The sequence below is a fragment of the Anabrus simplex genome, chromosome 1, assembly GCF_040414725.1.
Source record: "Anabrus simplex isolate iqAnaSimp1 chromosome 1, ASM4041472v1, whole genome shotgun sequence".
Classification (NCBI taxonomy): Eukaryota; Metazoa; Arthropoda; class Insecta; order Orthoptera; family Tettigoniidae; genus Anabrus; species Anabrus simplex.
This window is the reverse complement of record NC_090265.1, coordinates 615,727,677-615,753,909: the sequence shown is the minus strand read 5'-3', so window position 1 is coordinate 615,753,909 and position 26,233 is coordinate 615,727,677. Positions and strand designations below refer to the sequence as shown.

General features: G+C 42.1%; 1 protein-coding gene across 1 annotated transcript in view; it reads left to right on the top strand.

Moving 5' to 3' along the window:
- LOC136870987 (uncharacterized) overlaps positions 1-26,233 on the top strand; it is a 170,643-nt gene that overhangs the window by 122,066 nt on the left and 22,344 nt on the right. Inside the window, exons 2-3 of the mRNA XM_067144952.2 lie at positions 2,905-3,040; positions 6,792-7,001. Coding sequence (XP_067001053.1) covers positions 2,905-3,040; positions 6,792-7,001 — 346 coding nt within the window. The remainder of the gene's footprint in view (positions 1-2,904; positions 3,041-6,791; positions 7,002-26,233) is intronic.

Here is a 26,233-nt window from a genome sequence, read left to right as displayed (position 1 = left end):
AAGAAGAAGAAGAAGAAGGAAATATGCCCGAAGATAGAAAATACTACAGAAACAATAAGTGAAAAGAGATCGCTATTTTTGGACGTATCTATAGAATGGATGATAACAGATTGACAAAACAGATTGACAAAACAGATTGACAAAACAGATATTCCAGTTCCATTGGGAGAACAAGTCAACAACGAGCTGGTTACAAGAGGTCAATGAAGATTTAGAAAGGAATAAGAGAAAGAGATTTTTAAAGAGAATGGAAGGATTCCAAGGAAGAATGAAAAGGATATCCGGTCCAAAGTGGTCTGAGGTGGAATGGATAAAGCATAGTACAATGATGAGGGAATACTGGAAAGAACGGAAGAGGAATCAAGAAGGAAGAATGACTTGAAATAATTGTCATGTGGTCCGTAGTAGGCCTCATCATAAATATTAATCTTTCTTTCTTCATCTGTTTACCCTCCAGGGTTGGTTTTTCCCTCAGACTCAGCGACGGATCCCACCTCTACCGCCTCTAGGGAAGTGTCCTGGAGCGTGAGACATTGAGTCAGAGGGGATACAACTGGGTAGGAGGACCAGTACCTCGCCCAGGTGGCCTCGCCTGCTATGCTGAACAGGAGCCTTGTGAGGATGGGAAGAATGAAAGGGCGGGCAAGGAAGAGGGAAGGAAGCGGCCGTGGCCTTAAATCAGATACCATCCCGGCATTTGCTTGGAGGAGAATGGGGAAACCACGGAAAACCACTTCCAGGACGGCTGAGGTTGGAATCGAACCCCCTCTAATCAGTTGACCTCCCGAGGCTGAGCGGACCGCGTTCCAGCCCCTATACCACTTTTCAAATTTCGTAGCAGAAACGCGAATCGAAACCGGGCCTCCGGGGGTGGCAGTTAATCACACTAACCACTACACCACAGAGGCGGCTGTAAATAATAATAATAATAATAATAATAATAATAATAATAATAATAATAATAATAATAATAATAATAATAATAATAATAATAATGTAACGGCGTATGGACTCCGGAGAGATCTAGTACAGGTTTTTCGAACTGACGCCTATAGTTGACCTGCGGTCCGTGATGACGGGGCCCCACCTACGAAGAATTATATTTTTGAAGACGACACACACACACATACATAGTCTTCGAGCCAGACGAATTAATAAACGAAGGTAAAAATCACCGGCCCGTCCGAGAATCAAACAAATCAAAGCTGCGGCGGTGCACTGTCCTTTGGTGAAAGAGGGACATTAAATATGGTGTAACATAACACTGTTATACTGTTACCAAACATTTTGTTAGTTTACACATATTCAGTACGCAAAAGAGTCTTCATCATCATCATCATCATCTGTTTACCCTCCAGGGTCGGCTTTTCCCTCGGACTCAGCGAGGGATCCCACCTCTACCGCCTCAAGGACAGTGTCCTGGAGCTTCAGACTCTTGGTCGGGGATACAACTGGGGAGAATGACCAGTTTCTCGCCCAGGCGGCCTCACCTGCTATGCTGAAGAGGGGCGTTGTGGAGGGATGGGAAGATAGGAAGGGATAGGCAAGGAAGAGGGAAGGAAGCGGCCGTGGACTTATGTTAGGTACCATCCCGGCATTCGCCTGGAGGAGAAGTGGGAAACCACGGAAAACCACTTCCAGGATGGCTGAGGTGGGAATCGAACCCACCTCTACTCCGTTGACCTCCCGAGGCTGAATGGACTCCGTTCGAGCCCTCATACCACTTTTCAAATTTCGTGGCAGAGCCGGGAATCGAACCCGGGCCTCCGGGGGTGGCAGCTAATCAAGCTAACCACTACACCACAGAGGCGGACCGCAAAAGAGTCTTACAACAATAAATTGTCATCTAGTTTTACTAAGTGTGCCTTTAACTTCCTTCCTCTATATACCCTCGAAACCATTTGGCACAAAACATGGAATAAACTGTAGGCGGACACTACACTTCTTTTTAAGTTATTTTTAATTGAATCAGCAGTATTAAGGCTTACATCAAACTCAGGAAGAGCAAATTGGTTCGGTAAAAGAATGAGTGTTTAATAAGTTCAACGTTGTGGTAAGATTGTGCCTAATGATTTTTTAATATTTATTTTCAATATAGGCACCCGGGCCAAGGTTCCCGGTGCAATACAAATAAATTACAATGGCAGCTATATTCACAATGTAATTCATCATCATCATCATCATCATCATCATCTGTTTACCCTCCAGGTTCGGTTTTTCCCTCGGACTTAGCGAGGGATCCCAACTCTACCGCCTCAAGGGCAGTGTCCTGGAGCTTCAGACTCTTGGTCGGCGGATACAACTGGGGAGTATTACCAGTACCTCGCCCAGGCGGCCCCACCTGCTATGCTGAACAGGGGCCTTGTGGAGGGATGGGAAGATTGGAAGGGATAGCAAGGAAGAGGGAAGGAAGCGGCCGTGGCCGTAAGTTAGGTACCATCCCGGCATTCGCCTGGAGGAGAAATGGGAAAGCACGGAAAACCACTTCCAGGATGGCAGAGCCGGGAATCGAACCCGGGCCTCCGGAGGTGGCAGCTAATCACGCTAACCACTACACCACAGAGGCGGACCACAATGTAATTACAAAATAAAATACCATGACCATGTATCTGCTTTAAAAGTTTAAGCTGAATACTTGTTCTCTTTATTTTCATGGCAGTATTGGAAAATAAATGACACTGTGGATGTAAAGTGTTCTAGATGACGTCAGTAATTATTGCAGACAAGCTTTCTCTCGATCTGTTTTAACTTCTGTCTAATTAAAATGCCGCATCCCCGCAACTATTCAATCTTTTGATACCGAACAACACCACCAGCGCTGCGGTCTAGAGAAAGCTTTTCATCTTGTTTGGATTATAGTGTGGTAGATAGCGCTCATATCATGTTTTCTCTCTTGGTTGACAGATGGCATTGTTTCGGAGATACCGCCGTCTATATCGGAGCAGTTGGCTTCCTTGCTGAAAGATGGCGCTGACGTACCATTGGGTTCGGGAATGCCTGCAGAGCTGCCATCTTGGTTCGATTACGAGAAGTTCCGAAGGTAAATTGATTTCCCTCTCGTCAGTAGCCTAAGGCAAGTATAATTGCAATGACATGTAAATATTCATCACGAATGTAATAGAATTATACATTCAAAGTTGCACAGTGTGCTAACAACGAGCAGACCTTAACTTCAAGTTACTTTGACATAAATATGTCTTGGAGCTGGGGATCATCTGAAAATTAATGGAACGAAATAGTGTCATGTAACAAAATGTGTGACAGAAATGTAAGCTAGCAACCGTTCGGTACTAGGAAGTACAACAGAGCAACCATCCTTTATTTATTAACACTATATTGAGAAGGGGGGATAGAAGGGGGTTGACACATCGCAAAATGAAGGTTTCGGCCAAAGAAAGAAAAGGACCACGAAGGGCATGAAAATGATAGCCTTCTTTGGATTCGCAAACTTAATATTATCGGGGTCGGAAAAGAACAAGGGAGGCCGGATAGGAGAGGCGGATGTGAGGAAACTGGTACAACTAAGTGGAAATCATATCAGGACTCAGCCGATGACCCCGTGGTCGCCAACCCACACACCCAAGTTAAGAGCCCCTGGGGCACTTTTTAGTCACTTATTACAACAGGCAGGGAATACCGTGGATTATATTATACCGCCACCACCCACAGGGGGAGCAACCGTACAGGGATGGACAAGGCAGAAGAAAGGAAGGCCTTCTGACCCCAAGTCGGCAGGTTCGATCCTGGCTCAGTCCGGTGGTATTTGAAGGTGCTCAAATACGTCAGCCTTGTGTAGCTAGATTTACTGGCACGTAAAAGAATTCCTGTGGGACTAAATTCCGGCACCTCGCTTCTCTGAAAATCGTTCAAGTAGTTACTGGGACGTAAATCCAATAACATTATTATTATTATTATTATTATTATTATTATTATTATTATTATTATTATTATTATTATTATTATTATTCGATTCCAGGCTCTGCTACGAAATTTTAAAAGTGGTACGAGGACTGGAACGGGATCCACTTAACTTCGGGAGGTCAACTGAGTAGAGGGGTATACGATTCTCACCACAGACATCCTTGAAGTGGTTTTTCCTGGTTTCCCCACTTCTCCTCCAGATAAATGCCGGGGTGGTACGTAACTTAAGGCCATGGCTGCTTTCTTCCCCGTTCCTTGTTCCCGTCAAATTTTCCCACCCCCCACAAGGCCCCTGTTCAACACAGCAAGTTGGGCGAGATACTGGTCCATCTCCCCAGCTGTATGCCCCGACCAAAGTCTCACGCTCCAGGACAATGCCCTTGACTCGATAGAGGTGGGATCGCTTATTTAGTCCGAGGGAAAAATAACCCTAGCGGGTAAACGGATTAAGAAAGAAAGAAAAGGTGAGGATTTGAATTTTGAGTTCGCTCCTGTGAAAAATCTTGATGTGTTCAAGTAACTTAACTTGGGTTCACTAATGGACAAAACTGGGGAATATGATATGGATCTATCCCAGAGTATGCTTTTTTTTAAATTGGATTTACGTTGTTTCTACATAGATAAGTTTTATGGCGACAATGGGATAGGAAAGGTCTAGGAATGGGAACGAAGCGGCCGTAGCCTTAATTACGGTACAGCACCAGCATTTTCCTGGTGCTAAAATGGGAAACCACGGAAAACACCCAGAGTAGTTAGTGGGACGTAAACCCAATAACAATATTATTATTAGCTATTGTTAACTATTATTGGCTATTAGATATTTAAATGGGATCTTTGGGAGTCGACATGTATCCAGACGAACCAAGTGGTGGTGTGTGTTGTGTTTGAAAGCATGGTTCGGAGTGTTGAACACTGAACGAGGGACATAGGGATAAGAATGAGGCTGTGGAAATGGATGTGTTACCAATCAAGTAACCATTGATCTGCATTTAGGGCTGTCTCCCAGGTGGCAGTTTCCCCGTCAGTTCTTTGCCTAGTATGTTCTTATAACAAAAATGTTATTGGTTTTACGTCCCATTAACTACTACTTACTGTTTTCGGAGACGCCGAGGTGCCAGAATTTAGTCCCGCAGGAGTTCTTTTACCTGCCAGTAAATATACCGACACGAGGCTAACAGATTTGAGCACCTCCAAATACCACCGGACTGAGCCAGGATGGAATCTGCCAAGTTGGGGTCAGAAGACCAGCGCCTCAACCGTCTGAGCCACTCAGCCCGGCAGTATGTTCTTAAATGATTTCAAAGAAATTGGAAATTTATCAAACATCTCCCTTGTTAATCATTTCAATTCCTTGTCCATTTGCTTCGAAAGGGACCTGCAACAAATTTAGGATGTTAATCTGAAAAAGCAAGCAATTTATACCCTATGTCTGCATTATCTGACAGCCAAATATAATATTCCTCTTGGTCAATGGGATGACAGAGGCCTTGTGTTTGGATCCAGAGGTACTCTGCCAAAGAACACTGCCACGACATAGAGAAAATCTTATTACAGACCATAAGAGATTCTCTGCAAATTATACAGTTGCATTTATACCTGAAATTGTAATTTCCTTACGATGAATTTTCCAGAAAAATTATTTTAAATTACATACTTTAAGTTATGTATTCCGGACCTTTATGGCCACCTTCACTGGAGGACGTATGATTTTTTTTTAAATAAATATTACTACTGCAGAACGAATATTTGACCCAATTTGACGTTTTGAATTCCAACTTTATCTTCATTTTATGATCTTTCCTGCCGTACTTTAAAAAACTCAGTTTGAGCCTATTCGTCTACTAATGTTATTCCAAGGCATTTCTCCACTGACAGTTCGAGAGCTACCTGCTTGGATCGGCTGAGGAATGTATATGTAAGAACCGATTACGGATGGGATTGATGGTCGAGCTGTTGATTTATAGTGTGCGGAGACTAGAACTAATACTGTATATCGAAACAGTGAATGCTTACTCTTTATTTGATTTCTTCATTGTGAAATGAAGTGTAGCCAAGAGATCACAAATATTGTTTGGCTGCCGGAAAGTTGTTGCTCGCTCACCACCACCCAGGGGTCATGTGTAGGGTAATATTCGGTTAAACCTACGGACATGAGCAACATTCCAGTTACATTAAGTAAATCAACTCCTACGTTTTGGTTACTAGTCATCCCTCCAGCTGATTTCCGACGAAAGCATGCCTTGGCCAACTAGTACAAGAAGATTGTTACCAATATCCAGTTCGATGAGGATATCACTACAGCAGAAACCAATAGACTGCTCTCAAAATACCCACCAGAATGGCTAGATCCCTAGCAAACAACTTCAACGTACTGCAAACCTGGAAGAAGGATTGGACTGAAAAATCGCGGTCAGTGTAAAAATCTTCCCTGCATCACAGTCAAGCCAAGTGGTTTCAGTTTGCCTCGAAGAACGTGGCTTATCCTAAATAGGATAAGAACTTCCTTCTCCAAAGTGCTGCTGTGATGCTCCCAACCAAATTATCTGCCACATCTCTGAAGAATGCATTTTCAGTTCCTACGATGGCAGCAACAGTGATTTTCTGAATGCAGGACCAACTGAAATGGACTACATTAAAAACTTGAAAGTGAACCTGTAAATAGTGGAAGAGTAGTAAACCCACCCTGTATGAATGAAGCACGAGAAACTGTATTTGTTTACATAGTACAACGTTTGCTTTCCTCTGGTATAAGCTATGCTTCACAAGAGGGGAATCTGTGCATGTGACCCTCATATAACGTTAATATAGAGTTGCAAACTAAATTTTCATCTTTTCTCTTGTGTAATATGACCAATTTGACTATATTTCAGAGGACAACAGTTCTTCTCTAAGAACTATTACGCCTTGTTCGTGTCCAAATTATGTGGACTGCTCGTCGTGCTGGCCATTCCTAGTATCCTGCGCGTCCTGATCCTCAGTCAGCAGAGTTCCGATCCTGCAAAGGCGTTCCGCCGCTACCTGGACACCATCTCGTTAATGTTGGAATGGTACAGCGGAGATTTGTTGGAGCCTACCTCAGGGTGAGTCAGTTTTGCTTGTCATTCCAAAAACCAAATAGATAGCGGAATCATATCGATTGAAAACTGTAAAATAGGAATACCTGCAAAATACGTGCTCTTTTAAAATCTTATTGTTTAGTATCATTGAATAAACTGCTAATAACGACAAATAAGTGGTCTTAAACATTATTAATTTGTACTAAAATAAGTTCCAAAAGTACAGAACAAGACAACGCAGGTTTTTCTCGTACATTAAAACCTTGAGATCTGGCTCCTTGGCTGAATGGTCAGAGTATTAGGCTTCGTTCGGAGGTCTTGGGGACTGGATGTTTGTATTCGTCTTAAAGTACTTATGCATTTACAAACATACAACTCACCAAACTACGAACCACCAGAGAAACGTTCAATAGTGAACATATTCGTCCACATGGGGTTGGTGTCAGTTGGTGCTGAAGAACTGGACCAAACCCACATTAAGTTACGACCCCAATAAACTGGGGAAAAGACCAAGAAGAATATGAAAGACGATTAGAAACTTGAGATTTCTCAGGAAAAGTGCTACAATGCTAAGCACATGCGAATAGATTATATCATTGCTTCTTAGCATGGGCTAAACACAGTAAAATATAACCTTCTTAAGACGTTTCCACTTATAACGATATCCCGGTAATACGCGTCTTTCGCCCCTAGACATTTTTCTATAATGATGTCATTACATTGCGCCTCGCTCCCATTTAAGATGCTCTTTTTCTAGGGAATATTCTTCGATTCATTTTTAGCAAAGTTCAGAGTAAATAGATAATTTTACTCCCTCGTTGCAAGTGTACCTACAGACCTGGAGCTAAAACCTGGGTAGAGTAAGTTGATATTCAGACCTCTCAATGAGCTACAGCCCTGCACGGATGCGGATATCCGCGTAGTTAGTGTCTTGGCCGATGGAAAACTGTATGGCAGTGCGGATAATTTTGCTGATAATTTCTAAATAATAAAGTTTATTGATTTTCACTCAGGTATACTCTTATTTATGCTTGTGGTTAGGCGATCATTGACAGAGGTATGGGAGAATGGTGATATATGAAGAACCTTGAGATCATAAAGCCGTAAATCTGACCTAAGCCTAACTGGCTACTGCCCGCAATTAGTGGAAGGAAGGAACAGAGGTCAGTACGTTGGTAGTTGTCGCAAGAGAAAATTCTTCATAAGCCTGTGACTGTAGGTGTTCTGGTGCCAGGTGTCAGGCCTATTGTATTACGTTAACAGAGCTATCCGTTTCGATACTTTGGGTGTACTATACTATAGTTGATTATTTAAAATATCCGCGGATAACTATTCGCTGATGCGGATGTGAGTGCGGATGCGGAGCGGATACGGATAATATTTTGTATATCCGTGCAGGGCTCTACACTGACCTTATCTTAATTTCGCCACGGAGAGTCTGCACTGTGTACAGAGTACACTGATGGACTAATACTGTAGTGGGATAGAAAGTCAAGACTCGATCTCGAGTGAATGAAAATCTATAACCTGTTTTCCAGTCATTGACCGTGTCAGGGATGGAATGAATGAATGAATCATATATAGGTTATTGGTACGATGGGGTCGCCTCTCCCAAAGTGATTTAGTAATGACTGATAGATGCTATGAAATGAGAAGGGAGAGTGTTGCTGGAATGAAAGATGACAGGGAAAACCGGAGTACCCGGAGAAAAACCTGTCCCGCCTCCGCTTTGTCCAGCACAAATCTCACATGGAGTGTCCACGATTCGAACCACGGTATCCAGCGGTGAGAGGCTGACGCGCTGCCGTCTGAGCCACGGAGGCTCCCTCGATCTCGAATGTTACCTGAAAATTGTAATGTGGAATTCTCAAAGCCAATATACCATCTATTCAGAAATTCCTGCTGCTAGAAACTGTTTCTAAAATTCATTCATCACTACTTCAGTAATTTTGTTTCCTAATTTACGTGTCAAGGACCAATTGTAAATTGTAAACAGTTACCCTAATATTCTCCTGTAAAATAGTTTCGAAGTATTAAGATATCCAATAAATAAATAAATAAATAAATAAATAAATAAATAAATAAATAAATAAATAAGTGAATAAAAAATATACCTAAAGAATACTGTAGAGGTTACATAGAAGAATGCTCAGAGTACCCTGGGTAGATGTAGTAACCAATAATGAAGTGTGAAGGAGAGCTAGAGCTCAATGTGAGCAGGAAAACGTCATCAAAGCCAGGAAAACAATTTATTTAGACCATGTTCTACGAGCAGAAAGTACGGTCCTCTACATCTGATATTACAAGGAAAGATAGAATGGTAAGCGAAGAGCTGATAGACGACTGATATCATAGCTCCAAAACGTCAAAGACTCTTCAAGTTAGTTAAAGAAATATGTGCTTTCTCCAGGGTGATCGCCAGCGTTTGGTGGACCTGATATGTCTTTTGAAGAAGAAGAAGAAGAAGAAGAAGAAGAAGAAGAAGCGAGGAGAGACCAATTTAGGATTTATTGGAAACAAGTTGTTACACACCAATGTGGAAATCATGGACAAGAGAGAAGAATGAGAGAAGAAACATTTTCCTCGCATTCCTTGCTGATTTACCCGGACAGTACTAAGTGGGATTTTCAGCTGTGCTCAGTGTATTGAAGCTTGAGTGTGAAAAAGAAAGCGCTTTCTATACCGGATAAATCAGATATTGCGCAAAAGCACTATGAAAACACTAATCTCAACCAGAAACAACTGATCTTTCGTTAGGAATTACATCGTCTACGTTAAGGACGATATTTAACAAACCATGATTCAACCATCGTAGCCGTTATGTCAGGATGTACTACTGTATCTACAAAATAGTATTCTGTACTTTATAAAATGATATGTCGGCACATAGAATCCTTAATAATTACTTAATTATATTGCTTAGTTTTTCCCGTTTAATACATTCTACATTAATTACTTCACTGGACAGCGTCTTAGCGAGGTTTTAATGGAATATGTTACGCGGCTCTTGGTAATTAAAATGTTATTGACCTTACGTTCCACTCATTACTTTTACGGTTTTCGGAGACGCCGAGGTGCCGGAATTTAGTCCCGCAGGAGTTCTTTTATGTGCCAATAAATATACCGACACGAGGCTGACATATTTGAGCCCCTCCAAATACCACCGGACTGAGCCGGGATCGAACCTGCCAAGTTGGGGTCAGAAGGCCAGCGCCTCAACCGTCTGAGCCACTCAGCCCGGCATGGCTCTTAGTACGAAGAGAATAATAACGTTAGAGCATAACACAAAACCAGCGCATTTAACACTGGATGTTAGATTTGTTTTCACTTCAGTTGTTATCCATTATAAAGGCCCAATATTAGATTAGGGTCGGTAACACGTTCATAGCCGTTAACTGCTGGGGGGCTGCCTACGAAGATTCGCCGACAACAACGCACTGTCTGATACACAGTAGTTGTCGATCTTATGGCGCAGTCGACTGGCCGTAGTCCTTCTGCTCTGCATCCCGATGGTATTTGTAGGTGTTTGAATGCCACACCTCCGCTTCGCTGGCTTCTGTCTCATTAAAAGTTCTCTTCATCATCATCATCATCATCATCATCATCTGTTTACCCTCCAGGTTCGGTTTTTCCCTCGGACTTAGCGAGGGATCCCACCTCTACCGCCTCAAGGGCAGTGTCCTGGAGCTTCAGACTCTTGGTCGGGGGATACAACTGGGGAGTATGACCAGTACCTCGCCCAGGCGGCCTCACCTGCTATGCTGAACAGGGGCCTTGTGGAGGGATGGGAAGATTGGAAGGGATAGGCAAGGAAGAGGGAAGGAAGCGGCCGTAGCCTTAAGTTAGGTACCATCCCGGCATTCGCCTGGAGGAGAAGTGGGAAACCACGGAAAACCACTTCCAGGATGGCTGAGGTGGGAATCGAACCCACCTCTACTCAGTTGACCTCCCGAGGCTGAGTGGACCCCGTTCCAGCCCTCGTACCACTTTTCAAATTTCGTGGCAGAGCCGGGAATCGAACCCGGACCTCCGGGGGTGGCAGCTAATCACGCTAACCACTACACCACAGAGGCGGACAAAAGTTCTCTTTCTGGACAAAATCCTGACACACGACATCTCTTAAAACGTGTTGCAAAAAAATAACATTATTATTAGTAGTACAATACTAGTAGTATCTTCTACATTAATTGTGTTGATAGACCACGTCCCAACGAGAAGGTACTGTACTTTTGTAATGCCGGGTAGACATGCAAAGTCTCAATCCTCGCAAAACACATGAAACCGGCTTATTTCGGTCATATCGTCCGAAACGGCACGCATGGCTTCCGTCTGATACAACTGATTATAGAAGGCAAGGTAGAAGAGAAACATGGTCGTGGGCCCAAGAGATTATTTTGGGCGTGGATCTCCGACAGTAGTTTAGCATCCACGATGCGACAACACTGATGTGAAGAAAAACGAGATATTGATTATTTCACGATGTATTTGTATGTTCTAGAGACATAATCTGGCCCTGTACGTGGAGACCCAACGGAAGATGAGGATGCGCGAGGATGGGGCTAAAATATTTACGCAAATATACTTACATCTGATACAGGAAGTTCATTTCCAGTCAATGTTGGGGTCCACCGAGCGTCTGCATTTTCGCCTCTGCTTTTCATCCTGTGCATGGACAAAGTAACGACAGATATCCAAAAATCTCAGCCATGCTGACGACGTACTTCTTGCGAAAAAATCCCACCAGAGCTTAGAATAAAGGATACAGTGCTGGAATGATCACTTCAGTCATGATTGAGCTAGCAGAGAATACGGATGTGCTGAGTGAGTGCTGAGGAATGGGGAACACGTTACAACACAGAGCTGCGATAGGAAGCTGGCAGAGCAGATGGAAGAGTAAAGATGAAAAGAGGGAGAAGATAAAGGATGTGAAAGAGGGGATACTGGCAACGCTACTGGTGGCAGTTGTGGTGGCAGTGTTGTTAACAATAAGGGGTGTGGAGATGAATCCAGGTCCAGGCCTAGTGGGTTCTCTTGAATGGGAAGAAATCGAGGCGATAAAGGAGGTGGTGAAAGGCATTTCAAACGGAACACGTAAAGGAGCTGATAAAGGCGAAGTCGAAGAATATAAAGCAGTGCATCAAAGAGGAGATGAAAGAGCTAAAGGAGGAGCTGGGGAGAAATATAGAAGAGAGTGAAATATTAAGGAAGAAGATAAAAAAAACTTGGAGGAGGAGCTGGTTATGGGGAAGAGGGAAGGAGCTAATGGTTATCAGGAGCAAAAAAGGAAGAATATTTTTATTTATGAGGTACAAGAAGATGTGAGGGAAAAGGAAGTGGACCTATTGTTTAATAGAATGATCACTTGAGTGAAAATGGTCTGCGGCTCAACGTTAATAAAACAGAATAATTTGAATGTGGCCCACAAACGGATGACCTCAGTTCCTACTTCCGCTAGGATGGTGAAACGCTTGCTGAGGCTCGAGCACGAGAAAACTCAGCGTGGTTGAAAAGGTGGCAGGTCTGCGACAAGAAACTACCCGATTATCTCAAGGGTTAAACCTGTTGCACTGTATGGTTCAGAATGCTTTTGTCAGTCTCAACTACGATATTAACTACGGTACTGTATTTTATAACATGATACGTTTTAATACTGTCTACTTTATAATGGCAAATATGCAAATTACGGAATTAGCCTATATTATACGAAACACGATCCCGCCTAAAATGACCACATCACACAACGGATAGGAATTGAACCAATTTCGAGGAAGATGCGAGAAGCTCGCCTCAGATGGTATGGACATGTCATGAGAAGAGAAGGTCGATCAACTACTAAGAAAGCTGTCCAGTACAACCCAAGAGGAAATCACGACTGTCCCAAGAAACGATCGCTTTGTCATCTGGCACGAAGTTCCTGGATGTCAGACCTGATGATGTCCACAGCAGGACGAAATGGGGAATGGTGGGCGAAGCAGCGGACCCTGCAGTGTCGGGAGGGGGAGGGGGGTGCAGGAAGAAGAAGTGACAGACTTTCGGTGGAAAGTATCCTTTGTGGATTATTGGTAGAATGTCTTCCTACGAATCTTAAAATAACTGTTTCAAACCTGGCAGAGGTAATCAAATTTTTGAACAGCAGGATAAAAGTCCATTCGACACTCATTTCATACAATGTCAGCATGTAGAAGACCTCCGGTGACACATTTGGTGTTTACCTGACAAAATTGAATTAAGCCATACAACGCACAAGAGAGATTCGGTTTAATCTGCAAACCGGTACAGTGAAATGGAACGTTGAAATTGACGCGCAGGCTGTCTAAATGGTGTTGGATTAATATACCAGCAAGCAGTGCTGAGGCCATATTATTATTATTATTATTATTATTATTATTATTATTATTATTATTATTATTATTATTGTTGTTGTTGTTGTTCGCCTCTGTGCTGTAGTGCTTAGCATGATTAGCTGCCACCCTCGGAGGGCCGATTTCGATTCCCGGCTCTGCTACGAAATTGAAAAGTGGTACGAGGGCTGGAACAGGGTCCACTCAGCCTCGGGAGGTCAACTGAGTAGAGGTGGGTTCGATTTCCACCTCAGCTGTCTTGGAAGTCATTTTCTTTGGTTTCCCACTTCTCCTCCAGGAAAATGCCGGAATGGAATCTAACTTAAGGCCACGGCCGCTTCCTTCCCTCTTCCTTGTCTATCCCTTCCAATCTTCCCATCTCTCCACAAGGCTCCTGTTCAGCATAGCAGGTGAGGCCACCTGGGCGAGTTACTGCTCCTACTCCCCAACTGTATTCTCCGACCCAAAGTCTGCTCCAGGACACTGCTCTTGAGGTTTTAGAGGTGGGATCCTTTGTTGAGTCCGAGAGAAAAATCAACCCTGGAGGGTAAACGGATTAGGAAATTTATATATATATATATATTGCTATTGGCTTTACGTCGCACCGACACAGGGAGGTCTTATGGCGAAGATGGGACGGGAAAGGGCTGGGAGTGGGAAGGAAGCAGCCGTGGCCTTAATTAAGGTACATCCCCAGTATTTGCCTGGTGTGAAAATGGGAAACCACGGAAAATCATCTTCAGGGCTGCCGACAGTGGGGTTCGAACCCACTACCTCCCGAATACTGGATACTGGCCGCACTTAAGCGACTGCAGCTATCGAGCTCGGTGGAAATATTATTATTATTATTATTATTATTATTATTATTATTATTATTATTATTATTATTATTATTGTTATTACGGAGTTTCAGTGACTCACAGAGGATTAGGAAGCGCCTGGGTTGAATGGCTGGACAAGGAATTGCTTAGAGCAACTTTTAATATAACAAATTTGAAAATTTTTCTTCTTTCCTTTTTTACTAGTTTAAAATTGAGAGATGGAAAATGTGAATAAATAACAAACAATAGAGAAAGTTAATAATGAGTTCGTCAGCTCTAACAATGTCTGGGACTTTTGAGTCCAGAATCAGGTACAACACTTGATATAGTTAACAAGTTGTTAATTTACATATAGAGGAGCATTATTGCTCCAGGCTGTTACAAATATTTTACAAGAGCAAGGTTTGCTCCTAGCAGTTACATTACACCGGCGTCTGAGCTTCAAAATACCATAGTCTAGCCTCAACAAGACAAACAGTTTCTTTTAACGCAAGAAAAATTCCACCTCACATTAAAGTTTTCATGCACAGTTGGGCTTATCCATTGTTCGACAGTGGTTATATTAGTCACTGTTCCACAAGGAAATATTTACATTCTGAAATTAATAAACAGGGGTAAAATTGCCGTTATTACGTGGCCTTAATGGTAAAAAGAAAAGGTTGTACATAACCGGCCATAAACAAAAGGCAAGCAAGCGAAACACCTGCATCCTGAGGGCCGATTGCAGAAACGGTGTTTAGACGATGTCTACGGTTAAACAATGCCTAAGTATGGCTGCCGCATTGCAGAGACGTTATTTATCACTTATACACAGTCTAAAACCGATGTTCAACCGACCATGTTTAAACAATGCTGAGAACACTGTTTAACCTCAAATGAGAGAACTGAATCACAATCAGAGGTTATGTACCATGAAGCATGTAATTTGTATTATCATGTTGAGACGATTCCGGGAAGAAATGTTAGTCCGACGGCCTCTCTGTGGGTCGCCTGCTGCAAAATCGCAGCAGTTCATTTGAAATATACGGGGAGGTAGAGCTTAAAATAAGAGTTTACTTTTCAAGAGACTTGTTTCTTGAGTTTGACAAAAGGACAGTCCGGTTATTGTCAACTTGAATACAATTCTTGGCAACCGATATATTTTATTATGCATGGAATTATAGGTCACTTCGACTACATACGTGTCAGAATTACTTGTCCCAATCGTCAGAGGGCTGTCACATAAGTTACATCAATCGGGAGGGTTTCACTTATATTTACTGCCAAATAAGCACACATAACAGTGAAAACTAAAAAGTAGGTTGTATGTTGTTTTTATATATATAATCGTCGCGCTAATTCAGATAAGTTTTCGGCAACTATGAGAGAGGAAAAGGCAAGTGATGGTGGTGATTATTGTTTAAAGAGGAGGACTGGGGATGAAGAGCCGTGGCCATAATAACAGCCTTAGTATTTGCCTGGTCTAAAAATAGGGAAACTACGGAAAACAATCTTTAGGGCTGCCGATGATGCGTTTCAAACCTAGGACCTCCAGAATGCATCTATATGGTCCGTACAACACATTCGGTTAGACATTACTATTGTTTCATCTCCCCTTCTTTGAAGCTATTTACGAGTAAGAACGCTATAATCAAAGGTACACTTCCCCGTACGGTGGTTAGTGTCGATAATATTATGAGATTTAATTTCCACCGAAAGCGATATTCTTATCTGTGGGCAAGTCATGCTCGTGGTTAGCCATATTTGAGTAATGTGTAGGAAGACAAACAGCTGACTGGCGTTCGGCGCGCACACCGACAAATTTCATTGGTTGCGACAAGCAAAGAGTTGCATGAAAGATACTTCTATCTACATTTTGAAACCAATATTGAAACTTTGAAACAATATTGAAACGATGTCTAGTTAAACACCAGCTGAACATTGTTTATGCAATGGAAGATCGTGCTCGATTTAGATGTTGTTTAGGTAGACGCTGTCTAAGGCTTAAAACTAGGCATCGTTTCTGAAATCGGCCCTGACTGGGCTTACGGTCCGAAGATACAGGGCCGATTGCAGAAACGGTATTTAGACGATGTCTACGGTTAAACAATGCCTAAGCATGGCTGCCGCATTGCAGAGACGTTATTTATCACTTAGACACTGTCTAAAACCGATGTTCAACCGGTCATGTTTAAACACTGCCGAGAGCACTGTTTAACCTCAAATGAGAGGAGTGAATCACAATCAGAGGTTATGTACCATAAAATATGTAATGTGTATGATCATGTTGAAACGGTTCCGGAAAGAAAGGTTAGTCCGACGGCCTCTCTGTGGGTCGCCCGCTGCTAAATCGCAGCAATTCGTTTGACATGCACGGGGAGATAACAATAATATAAGATTTCGCTTTACGAGAGACTTGTTTCTTGAGACTGACAAAGTGACAGTCCGGTAACTGTCAACTTGAATACAATTCTTGGCAACCGATATATTTTATTATGTACATGAGGTAATTTCCATGGAATTATAGGTCACTTCGACTACATACATATCAGAATTATGTGTCCCGATCGTCTGAGGGCTGTCACATATATCAATCAGGAGGGATTCACTTATATTTACTGCCAAGTAAACACACATAATAGTGAAAACTAAAAAGTAGGTTGTATGGGATTTATATATATATATATATATCATCGGCAACTATCAGATAGGAAAAGGCAAGTGGTGGTGATTATCGTTTAAAGAGGACTGAGGAAGAAGAGCCGTGGCCATAATAACAGCCCTAGTATTTGCCTGGTGTAAAAATAGGGAAACTACGGAAAACAATCTTCACGGCTGCCGATGATGCGTTTCGAACCTACGATCTCCAGAATGCAAGCTACATCTATATGGCCCGTACAACACACTCGGTTACACATTACTATTGCTTTATCTTCCCTTCGTCGAAGCTACCGTATTTATGAGTAGATTACACTCACTGTAACAACGCTATAATGAAAGCTACACTTCCCCTTACGGTGCCGTGCCGCTTTAGTGTCGATAATATGATGAGATTTAATTTCCACCAAAAACGATACTCTTATCTGTGGGCAAGTCATGCTCATGCTTAGCCATATTTGAGTAATGTGTAGGAAGACAAACAGCTGACTGGCGTTCGGCGCGCGCACCGGCGAATTTCATTGGTTGCGACAAGCAAAGAGTTGCATGAAAGATACTTCTGTATCCATTTTCAAACCAAAATTGAAACTTTAAGGGATGTCTAGTTAAACATCGACTGAACATTGTTTATGCAATGGAAGATCGTGAACGATTTAGGCGTTGGTTAGGTAGACGATATCTAAGGCTTAAAACTAGTCATCGTTTCTGCAATCGGCCCACAGAGGCTAATCCTATACTACACGGGGTGACTAAAGGAAAGACATTGACAAGATTTACGAAATTTGGAGGTAGAAAACTTTAGTCAACCAATACAAGGTTGAATGGGAAACGACAGAGGGTTAGCTGTCTTCATTCCCTTACATTACACATTTCCCATTAGAGAACAGAAAAGGAGTCTTCAGACTTCGCCGAAAAACCTTCATTTAAACCACCAGTTTACAAGGTTACATTACAAGAAAAACGGCTGAAACCATCTCCTCAAACTACCCGCAGGTGCTATCACACGTCTAGGTAAATTCTGCCATTACCTTATGTCGCTGGATCTTCCTCAAGCAGGCCTCGCCCCTGCCTCCTGGGCTCACGACAAGTCACACTCCTCAGCACTGGGGCAATTCAGACAAGACGGCCCTAAAGTGCCTTGCTTTTATAGTTACATACGGGGAAGTTTCCAGAACTTAGCTGATAGGCTAAATTCCTCTACACACCCCCGGATTTAATTGGCTAGAGAACATACTTACCAGCATCTGATATCTTGATTACAATCGAGGAGGAAGCAGCGGAAGTGTTGACAGCTTTGATACGTAAAAAACAATCCTCAGAAAAAAGTTTACCTACTCCAAAAACAATGAATACTCTATCAAGTGGTTCGTTTCTACTCCGCAAGGGTGCGCAAGTAAATCGATGGTAGAGACATCTAACTGTAGAAGACGAAAGTTTCTGGGATTTCGTAAGTTCAAATCTGTGACATAGATGGCCTTAGAGAAGGCACGCAGTTTAAAGAGCCGAGGAAGGTGTACCCCTGGTACGATTATTATTGTCGGCGTAATCCTTCAATGGAATGGAATGGCAGAAGCAAATGCCCATACAGTTTAGAAGTGGAAGACAGTTCCGTAACCGAAGAAAGGTTTTCGATATTTTCAGACTGGCTCTGTAGCACATCTAGCTGAAACATCCTTACTCTACCCAAGCTTGTGGATTTGAATCTCGGTACAGGTAATTGCCATTTCAGGGTTCTTCAACGGGATAGACTTATGACAGCCACGTAAAATGGCGTCTTTCAGTGTTAAATGTCTGGTACCACGTCGTTCTTCGAGATAACCCATGATTAGAGACAATAAATGACAGCTGTTTAACGTCAAATGAACACAGGTACTGGTACAGGAACTGTTGTGCTCTTAATTAAAAGTCTCAGAATGCCCTTGCTGTGAAAATGAGAAACGCGGAAAACTATCTCCAGGATTGCCGATTGTAGGGTTCAAAACTATCAACTCTCAAATACAAGCTTACAATTACATCAACTATCTCGGCAGTGTTATTAACATTATTATATTTTAACATCCCTTCAATTGATACAGATTCTAAGGTACATCACCGTGTCAGAAATTAGATCCCCAGGAGCCTAAAGCCAACGGGAATGTTTCCATTTAATCATCCTCAACTGGCATCGGACTCAGTTGGAATCGAGCCTGTTATCTTGGGAACAAAAGGTCAACGGCTAACCAAGCAGGTAGTAGGAGTATATCTTTTCCTGGTCTTCTTTCAGTAATATGTCTGTGCTTACAGACGAGAAGTTGCAGTTATTAATGTAATTGGTTTTACGTCCCATTAACTAGTCGTCGAATATTTTGCGAGAGTCAAAGCTGAGACTGTATGGTTATTTTCTACGCATCGATGATCAGTCTGGGTCAAAATAGGTGACGAAAGTGTGGCGCAAGCAATGCCGTCGAACGGACCCTACAACTGAGCGGAACCAATGTTAAAAAGCAGAAGAAGAAACATTTGCAAAGAAGAACTATACACTGGAAGTTGCTAGACTTTGTAAGATCAAAGAGGAGACCGAGTCAAGAATGGGCTGATACACTACACAAAGACTTCAATCAAATGCGTAAATCTCCACAGCACAGCCCACGACAGAAATAATTGGACACAGCGGACCCTACCACTAGGCGGGGAAAATGCTAAAACAAAAGCGAAAATATAAGAAAAGAACAACAACAACAATAATAATAATAATAATAATAATAATAATAATAATAATAATAATAATAATAATAATAATCAGGTAGGAGGTAGGGACCCTCTTCGGAGGCAGCCCTGCTGAAGGAGTGGCGCCCCTGCGTATGTGAGTCCCAGAGCAAACTGACCCGGTGTATATCATCTGGTAAGGGTCCCAGTTCACGGTTACGAGTGAGGACCTCAATGGCAGTGAAGGCGGAGATGAAGATCATTGGTACGGCGGAACTGGCGGGAGAAGCATCCTTGCTTTTTGGGATGGGAATAAGAAGCCTGTTTAAAATCCAGGTGCGTCTGAGTGGTATCCACCGGCTTCCTGGTCCGCATCTGTCACCTTGTGGGTGCGGTAGCAATATCAAGCTCCAGGAACTAACAATCCCTGGTTCTAAGCACCCAGTACTGCTGGATCTCCTATTACAAACCAAACATGATTCGTGAGCGTAGTAACAACATTACTCCAGGTGGTACCCAATCCACCCGTCGCATTGAGACGTACACCAGGCTTTCGGATTCTGGGGAACCTGGACAACCACGAAAACGCTGCGGAGAGTCGCAGCTCTCTGGTAAACTGTCCCACAAAACTCCCACATGCATTGGTACATTCAGTATCAACACTTTGATTCAACCAGGAAAATTACTAAATTTAGTCACAGAACTTGATTGGCAAAAACTTCTTATCCTTGCCCTGCAGGAAACTCAATTTACTGATGATGCCACCTTATTTTATGGACATTATCGTATAATCAAGAGTAAAACAGACCAAAAGATTCTAAACAGGACCCCTGGTATGAGCTTCGTAGTACAAAAAAGTATACGTAACTCGATCCAAGAACTCCATCAACAATCGTCTATTGACCATGAGGATTCAGTGTGCCAATAAAAAATATACATTAATAAATGCTTACACCCCTACAAATATAGACAACAAGAAGAACCCCCTAAACGTGGACAAATTTTGGAACAATCTTGAAAAGGTAATGTCAAAAATTCCGAAGGATGACGTCAAAATTCTCTTAGGCGATTTCAGTGCACAAATCGGCCGAGAAAAGGAACATAGGAAAACCGTCGGACTCAACCCGGCGCACAAATTGACAAAAAAACGGTTCAAGACTCATTGAACATTGTCAACAGTGCAACCTTAAAATCATGTCTACATCCCTCAGGAATCATCCCAAGAAACAAAAAACTGGAGGTCCCCTATTGAATCCATTAGAGAATTTCAAGTTGATTATGTCGCTATCTCATATCCGCTACAGAAAGAGGTACACGATGTACAAGTAAGAAGACGAGCAAACTCGACTCTAATCACTATCTGACAAGAGTTAAAATAAAATTTACTCCAAGAAAATGCCACCCCAAGAAAATCCAAGAACAGAGATTTGAAATAAAAAGGATTCCTGTTACCGACCTAAAAGTAACATGGGAAAATCAACCAGCGAAAACATGGGAAGAATTCTACACCAAAATCATACAGAAGTCACGAGAAATGGTACCATTAAAAAAGAATACAAAACACCCCTGGTGGAACTCAACATGCGAACAAGCCCTAGAGATAAGAAAATCTGCATTTCAGAAATACAACAGTAGAAAATCCCAGAAAACTCAACAAGAATTTTATAAGACCAGAAAACAAGTATCCAAAACCATCAGGCAAGAAAAAAGAAAGCACTTGAAGGAACAACAGGACTCAATTGAAGAAAACTTTAGAAACCACAACACAAGGGATTTCTACAGAATGTTCACAGAAAAAATCTAAGGAGACATTCCACAGAACTTATGTTTCAGAAAACAAGACGGAAAATTGGCGCTTACTAATAAAGAAAACTGCCAAGAATTTGCACGATACTTATCAGAACTTCTTAACTGCCCTGAACCCACTGACAGATATCTTGAATAAGCATCCAGTTTCACTCACCCAGAATCACCTCCACCAAACCAGGAAGAAATTCAGAGCCACATTAAACGACTAAAGAACAACAGAACCTTAGGAAGAGACGGGATTGTTGTAGAATTTCTTAAGAATCTTGGTCCAAATTCACTCAAAGGTCTTACAGAAATAATACAAAAATCTGGAAAAACGAAAAACTCCCCGAAGATTGGAAATGCGCCTTGATTTGACCACTTCACAAAAAAGGAGACAAAACTGATGTCAACAACTACAGGGGAATCTCTCTCCTTGAAGTCGGCTAAAAAATCTTCTCTTCATGCCTGTTGAAAAGAATACAAAAAAAACTTGAGCGTAAGATTGGTGAATATCAAGCTGGGTTCCGCCCTCACAGATCGTGCACTGAACAGATCTTCAACCTCAAAATCGCTCTAAAATTTAGGGCCCTCAGAAACCACCCAATCATCTGTACCTTAGTAGATTTCAAGAAGGCTTATGATTCAGTTGATCGTCAATCTCTGTTCAGCATCCTGAAAGAACAGGGAATAGACTCTAAAACACTAAACTTGACCAAACAGACCCTCACTGACAAGAAGTCGAGAGTGAAATTCATGGGAGAAATCTCAAACGAATACCTGATAAAAACTGGTGTCCGGCAAGGAGATGGATTGTCACCCCTCCTTTTCAATCTCGTCCTAGATAAGCTGATGAGGGAATGGGAAAATGAACTGAAAGCGCAAAATAGCTGGAACCCAGTAAACATTGGGGCAAAAAAAAAAGCAAGCTTGAAATTCCACGCTTAGCCTTCGCGGATGGCCTGGCCCTTTTTTTCCAGCGATGAAGTCACAGCGATAAAGCGATAAACCAAGAATGTGCCAAAAAGGTCGGACTTCATATCTCCTTCCAGAAAACTGAATTTTTCTCTTCAAAACTAGACATCCATAGTCTCAATGCAAAATGTGGACAAATCAACAGAGTCCCTCACTTCAAATACCTGGGCGAAATCCTCGAACCAACCGGACAAGAAAAAAATAGCCAAAACAACCGTGTCCTAAAACTCAGAAAAGCGTATAGGAGAACAAGGGAAATCTACAACAACAAATGTATGTCTCACCACGTCAAGATTAACATTACAATACTGTAATCAGAGTTTATATGCAAGGGAAACTCTAACGCTTCATGAAAAGGGCGAGCTCGAAAATATCCTAAAAGAAGAGCGAAAAATCATGAGGAAAATTTTAGGACCAAGACACACGGCAGAAGGGTACCGTCTTCAATCCCGGAAATCCACAGAAAAGTTATCCAATATTGCGGCAGACCTCAGGAAAAAGGCTAAAATTTTATGGGCATGTTAAGAGGCTTCCAGAAACCAGACTAACACACCAAATTCTTGAAAGAATTGATAAACTGAAGAATTTCCCTTGGACACAGCAAACAAAAGCGTACATGAAGAACGCACAAATTCAACCTAAAGAAATTTTCAATAGAAAGAAAATTGACAAGTGGGAATTTACTCTAGAGAATGAAGTACCAAAAAGAGCAGGTACCAAGTGGACGGAAGAAAGGAAGAGGATCTTTAGTCAACAGATGAAAGCATCCTGGATCCTCCGCAAACGAAATCATAAATAAAGCTTCATGAGTTCCAAAAAGGACTATTCACGCATAATAATAATAATAATAATAATAATAATAATAATAATAATAATAATAATAATAATAATAATAATAATAATAATAATAATAATAAAAATAATAATAATAATAATAATAATTGTTACCGGGTTTTTGTGGTAGTTAGAGGTGAAAGAAGGTGCGGGGTGGTGAACAGGTCTCAAGCTACGAAAGTAAAATTAATTTAAAATTTAACAAGGTTATATTTTCTTTTCAAAATAAGGAAATAACAAGCATGGCAGGTACAGAGTAGCAAGTCAACAAAATGTAGTTACACAATTTACTGGATTTGGGCTTCGCGCCCCGACTTCACAATGCTTGGGCAATCAGCCCAACCTTACTTCAAAATAAGTTTTAACAGAGGGGCAGAAAACCCCATTCATGCTCAGGAGCACTTGCTCCAAATTACACAGAAAAGCCTCCTCGAGGCATACAACACTCAATTTTCAAGAAAGAGCTACTCGCTCTCAAACTTTAAGCCTCTGAAAGGCCACACCAAACTCCACCTTCAAGTTGTCCTCTCAGGACATAGACACAGGGGTAAAATACCCAACCTACTAAGGTCTATTAAGTGAGAAAAGATTAATTACATGACCTCTAAAATAACAATTTGAGAGGAGGCGAACTTGCGCTCCTAATACTCTTTGTTTAAAACCTACTTGGCACTAGGCCGTTAATACAAGGGCTAATCCCATACTAAAGAGGTGACTTAATAAAGAAACAATTTACATTACGTTAAAGAAGAATAGGTTGAGAAAAATAAGTTCACCTCAAAACAATATGAGTGGGAGCTCGAGAGGGTTAAGCACTCTCTATCCCGATATGTAGTTTAAAGATAGAATAGATACCAAAGTTCTTTACCTTTTAAGGAAGGTTACATCATGGAAAAACTTCGGACCCGCCCCGAGAGTTAAACTGCTGAGCTAGCAAAGAAAGAAGTTATTAATCGGCCATTACCTTGTTGTTGACCGCTGCCGAAGAAAGAGGCGCTACCCGCCCCCTGCTATGTACTTTACACACTGAGAGATGGAACAGAAGTGGCGCAGAGACCCTAAAATCAGCAGTTTATATACTCTCGCGGAAAGTTCGAGGCGTTTTAGGAAGGAAAACACCCGCCCACAATATTTTTATTGGTGGTTAAAGTAAACCCCTACACAAGATGAAGAAGAAACACATCATTGGTGGAAAATTAATTTAAGAAATTCGGGATTGGCTAAATTCAAAACAAGGGGAAAGAAAGGGTTAATATTGCCAACTTAAACAATGACTGAAAGAAATTTAGCAAAGAACAAACTTTTGAAATTAAATTTTCTCCAAAGAAAACAGTTCTTTCACTCCGCACTAGGGTGCACTATTGTTGATCTTCAGTAGTGTCCTCTAGAAGAGAAAGTTCACACTTCTTACTACAAGCAAAACAAAAATACGTCGAAAATGACACAGTTCAAAAACTCCAAAATTTCCACGTAGTGACATCTTCTGAGAAACTTAAAAATTAATACCGTCAATAAAGTTCAGACTTCCTCCAGCAGAGGAGTTTCAACTGGCGCAAATTTTAAATTAGCGGCGTGGAGGTGTACCGCCCGGTACAGACCTCCCCCCCCCCCCCAAAAGTTCCTCCAGGGGTGACACATGAAATTTGTTTGAAAGCAAGGTCCCAAGTTTTGATGTTGATATGGAGATTAATTGCAGAAGTATTTATAAGATTTTCTTAATTTGGTTTGATTCAGTTTCAAAATTTTTGTAGTTACTGGTGAAGTAAAGTCTTTATGTTTGTAGAAGTTGAATTCGGAAGGAAAACTTTAGTTTTTAAAGTTGAGGAAAATTTTCTAAGTCCACCAAATATTGCCGTAGAATACCCAAGAAAAGGTAGTAAAGTTGAACTGGAATGTCCATATAGCTGGATATATACTTCAAACGTTGATGATTTTAACGGCCAGACCAGCCGCCACTGCTTGCGTTCAGAGGAGGCCGCCCGGGCCCCTCAAGTACCCTGAGATACCGCTCGCCCGCACTATGAGGGGAGCAGAGGTGTTGAAGCACGCCGCGCCCGCGGTGAACAAATACAGGCTGCGGGCCAGTAGCAGGTCGTGCGCAGCACATCAGCCTTGGCCGGGAGGAGAGCTCCGGCTCGCCGTGCACATGTCGTCCTCGCTGGGATCGAGGGGGCCCATCCTCTACCCCAGTCGCGGCACAGTGCCGCGCGGCTGCGGGGGCACTGAAACATTAAAGTTAGGCGGCAGAATTTCTGTTGGACCAGAATAATAGTAGGGTACATTCATTGTGGAGAGGTTGAGGGGCCAACAGCGTGCAGCAATTCATTTCAGAAGCGAGCCACTGTGTGTAGTGGAGCAGGAGACGGGAGCGTGGTAATGGCCGTGGCAAGGATAGGATGGCAGTTTAACCGTGCGGGGAAGGTTTACAAAAACTTACATATGAAACAAAATATTATAGAAGGGGCAGAATGCCTTAAAAGTGAAAACCAAAAAAATATAACCTTCATATTCCTTTCACGATTATATGAAGCAAGTTAACCCAGAAATTACACCGGTTTCACCTGTGACAGGTGACCCTAAATATCCTCTCGGTGGCTGGATTGCTTAATAATAATGTGACCGGCGTAAGGAAATCTAGAATGATACACGGCCCATGAAATCTGGGGGTAAGCTTGCCCGCGGGAACAAAATTCTTGACCATCACCTGGTCACCTACCTTCAAATGGGTGGGTCTCCGTCCACGATCATATCTTTCCCTAACCTTTTCATGAGACACTTTAAGATTGGCTTTAGCCTTCTTCCAAAGATCTTTAATGTTATCCGGATCTATTGTCTCAGGTAGAATGTCACTCAGAGACCAGAGGTTAGAGAGCGGCGTGTTGGGAACGAACTTGAACATCAAAGAGGCTGGAGTAAATTTATGTGATTCATGAACCGCCGAATTCAAAGCAAAAGCTAACCAATGCAGGGACGTGTCCCACCTGGAATGATCTTCATGATGATAGGCAATAAGCGCGGACCTGAGATTACGGTTAACCCGTTCAGCCAGAGATGGTTGAGGGTAATAAGCAGAAGTAGTTACATGAGAGATGGACAAGTCAAAACAGAATTTACGAAAAAGATTTGATGTGAACGCCTTAGCATTATCAGACACAATATATTGGCACGGACCAAA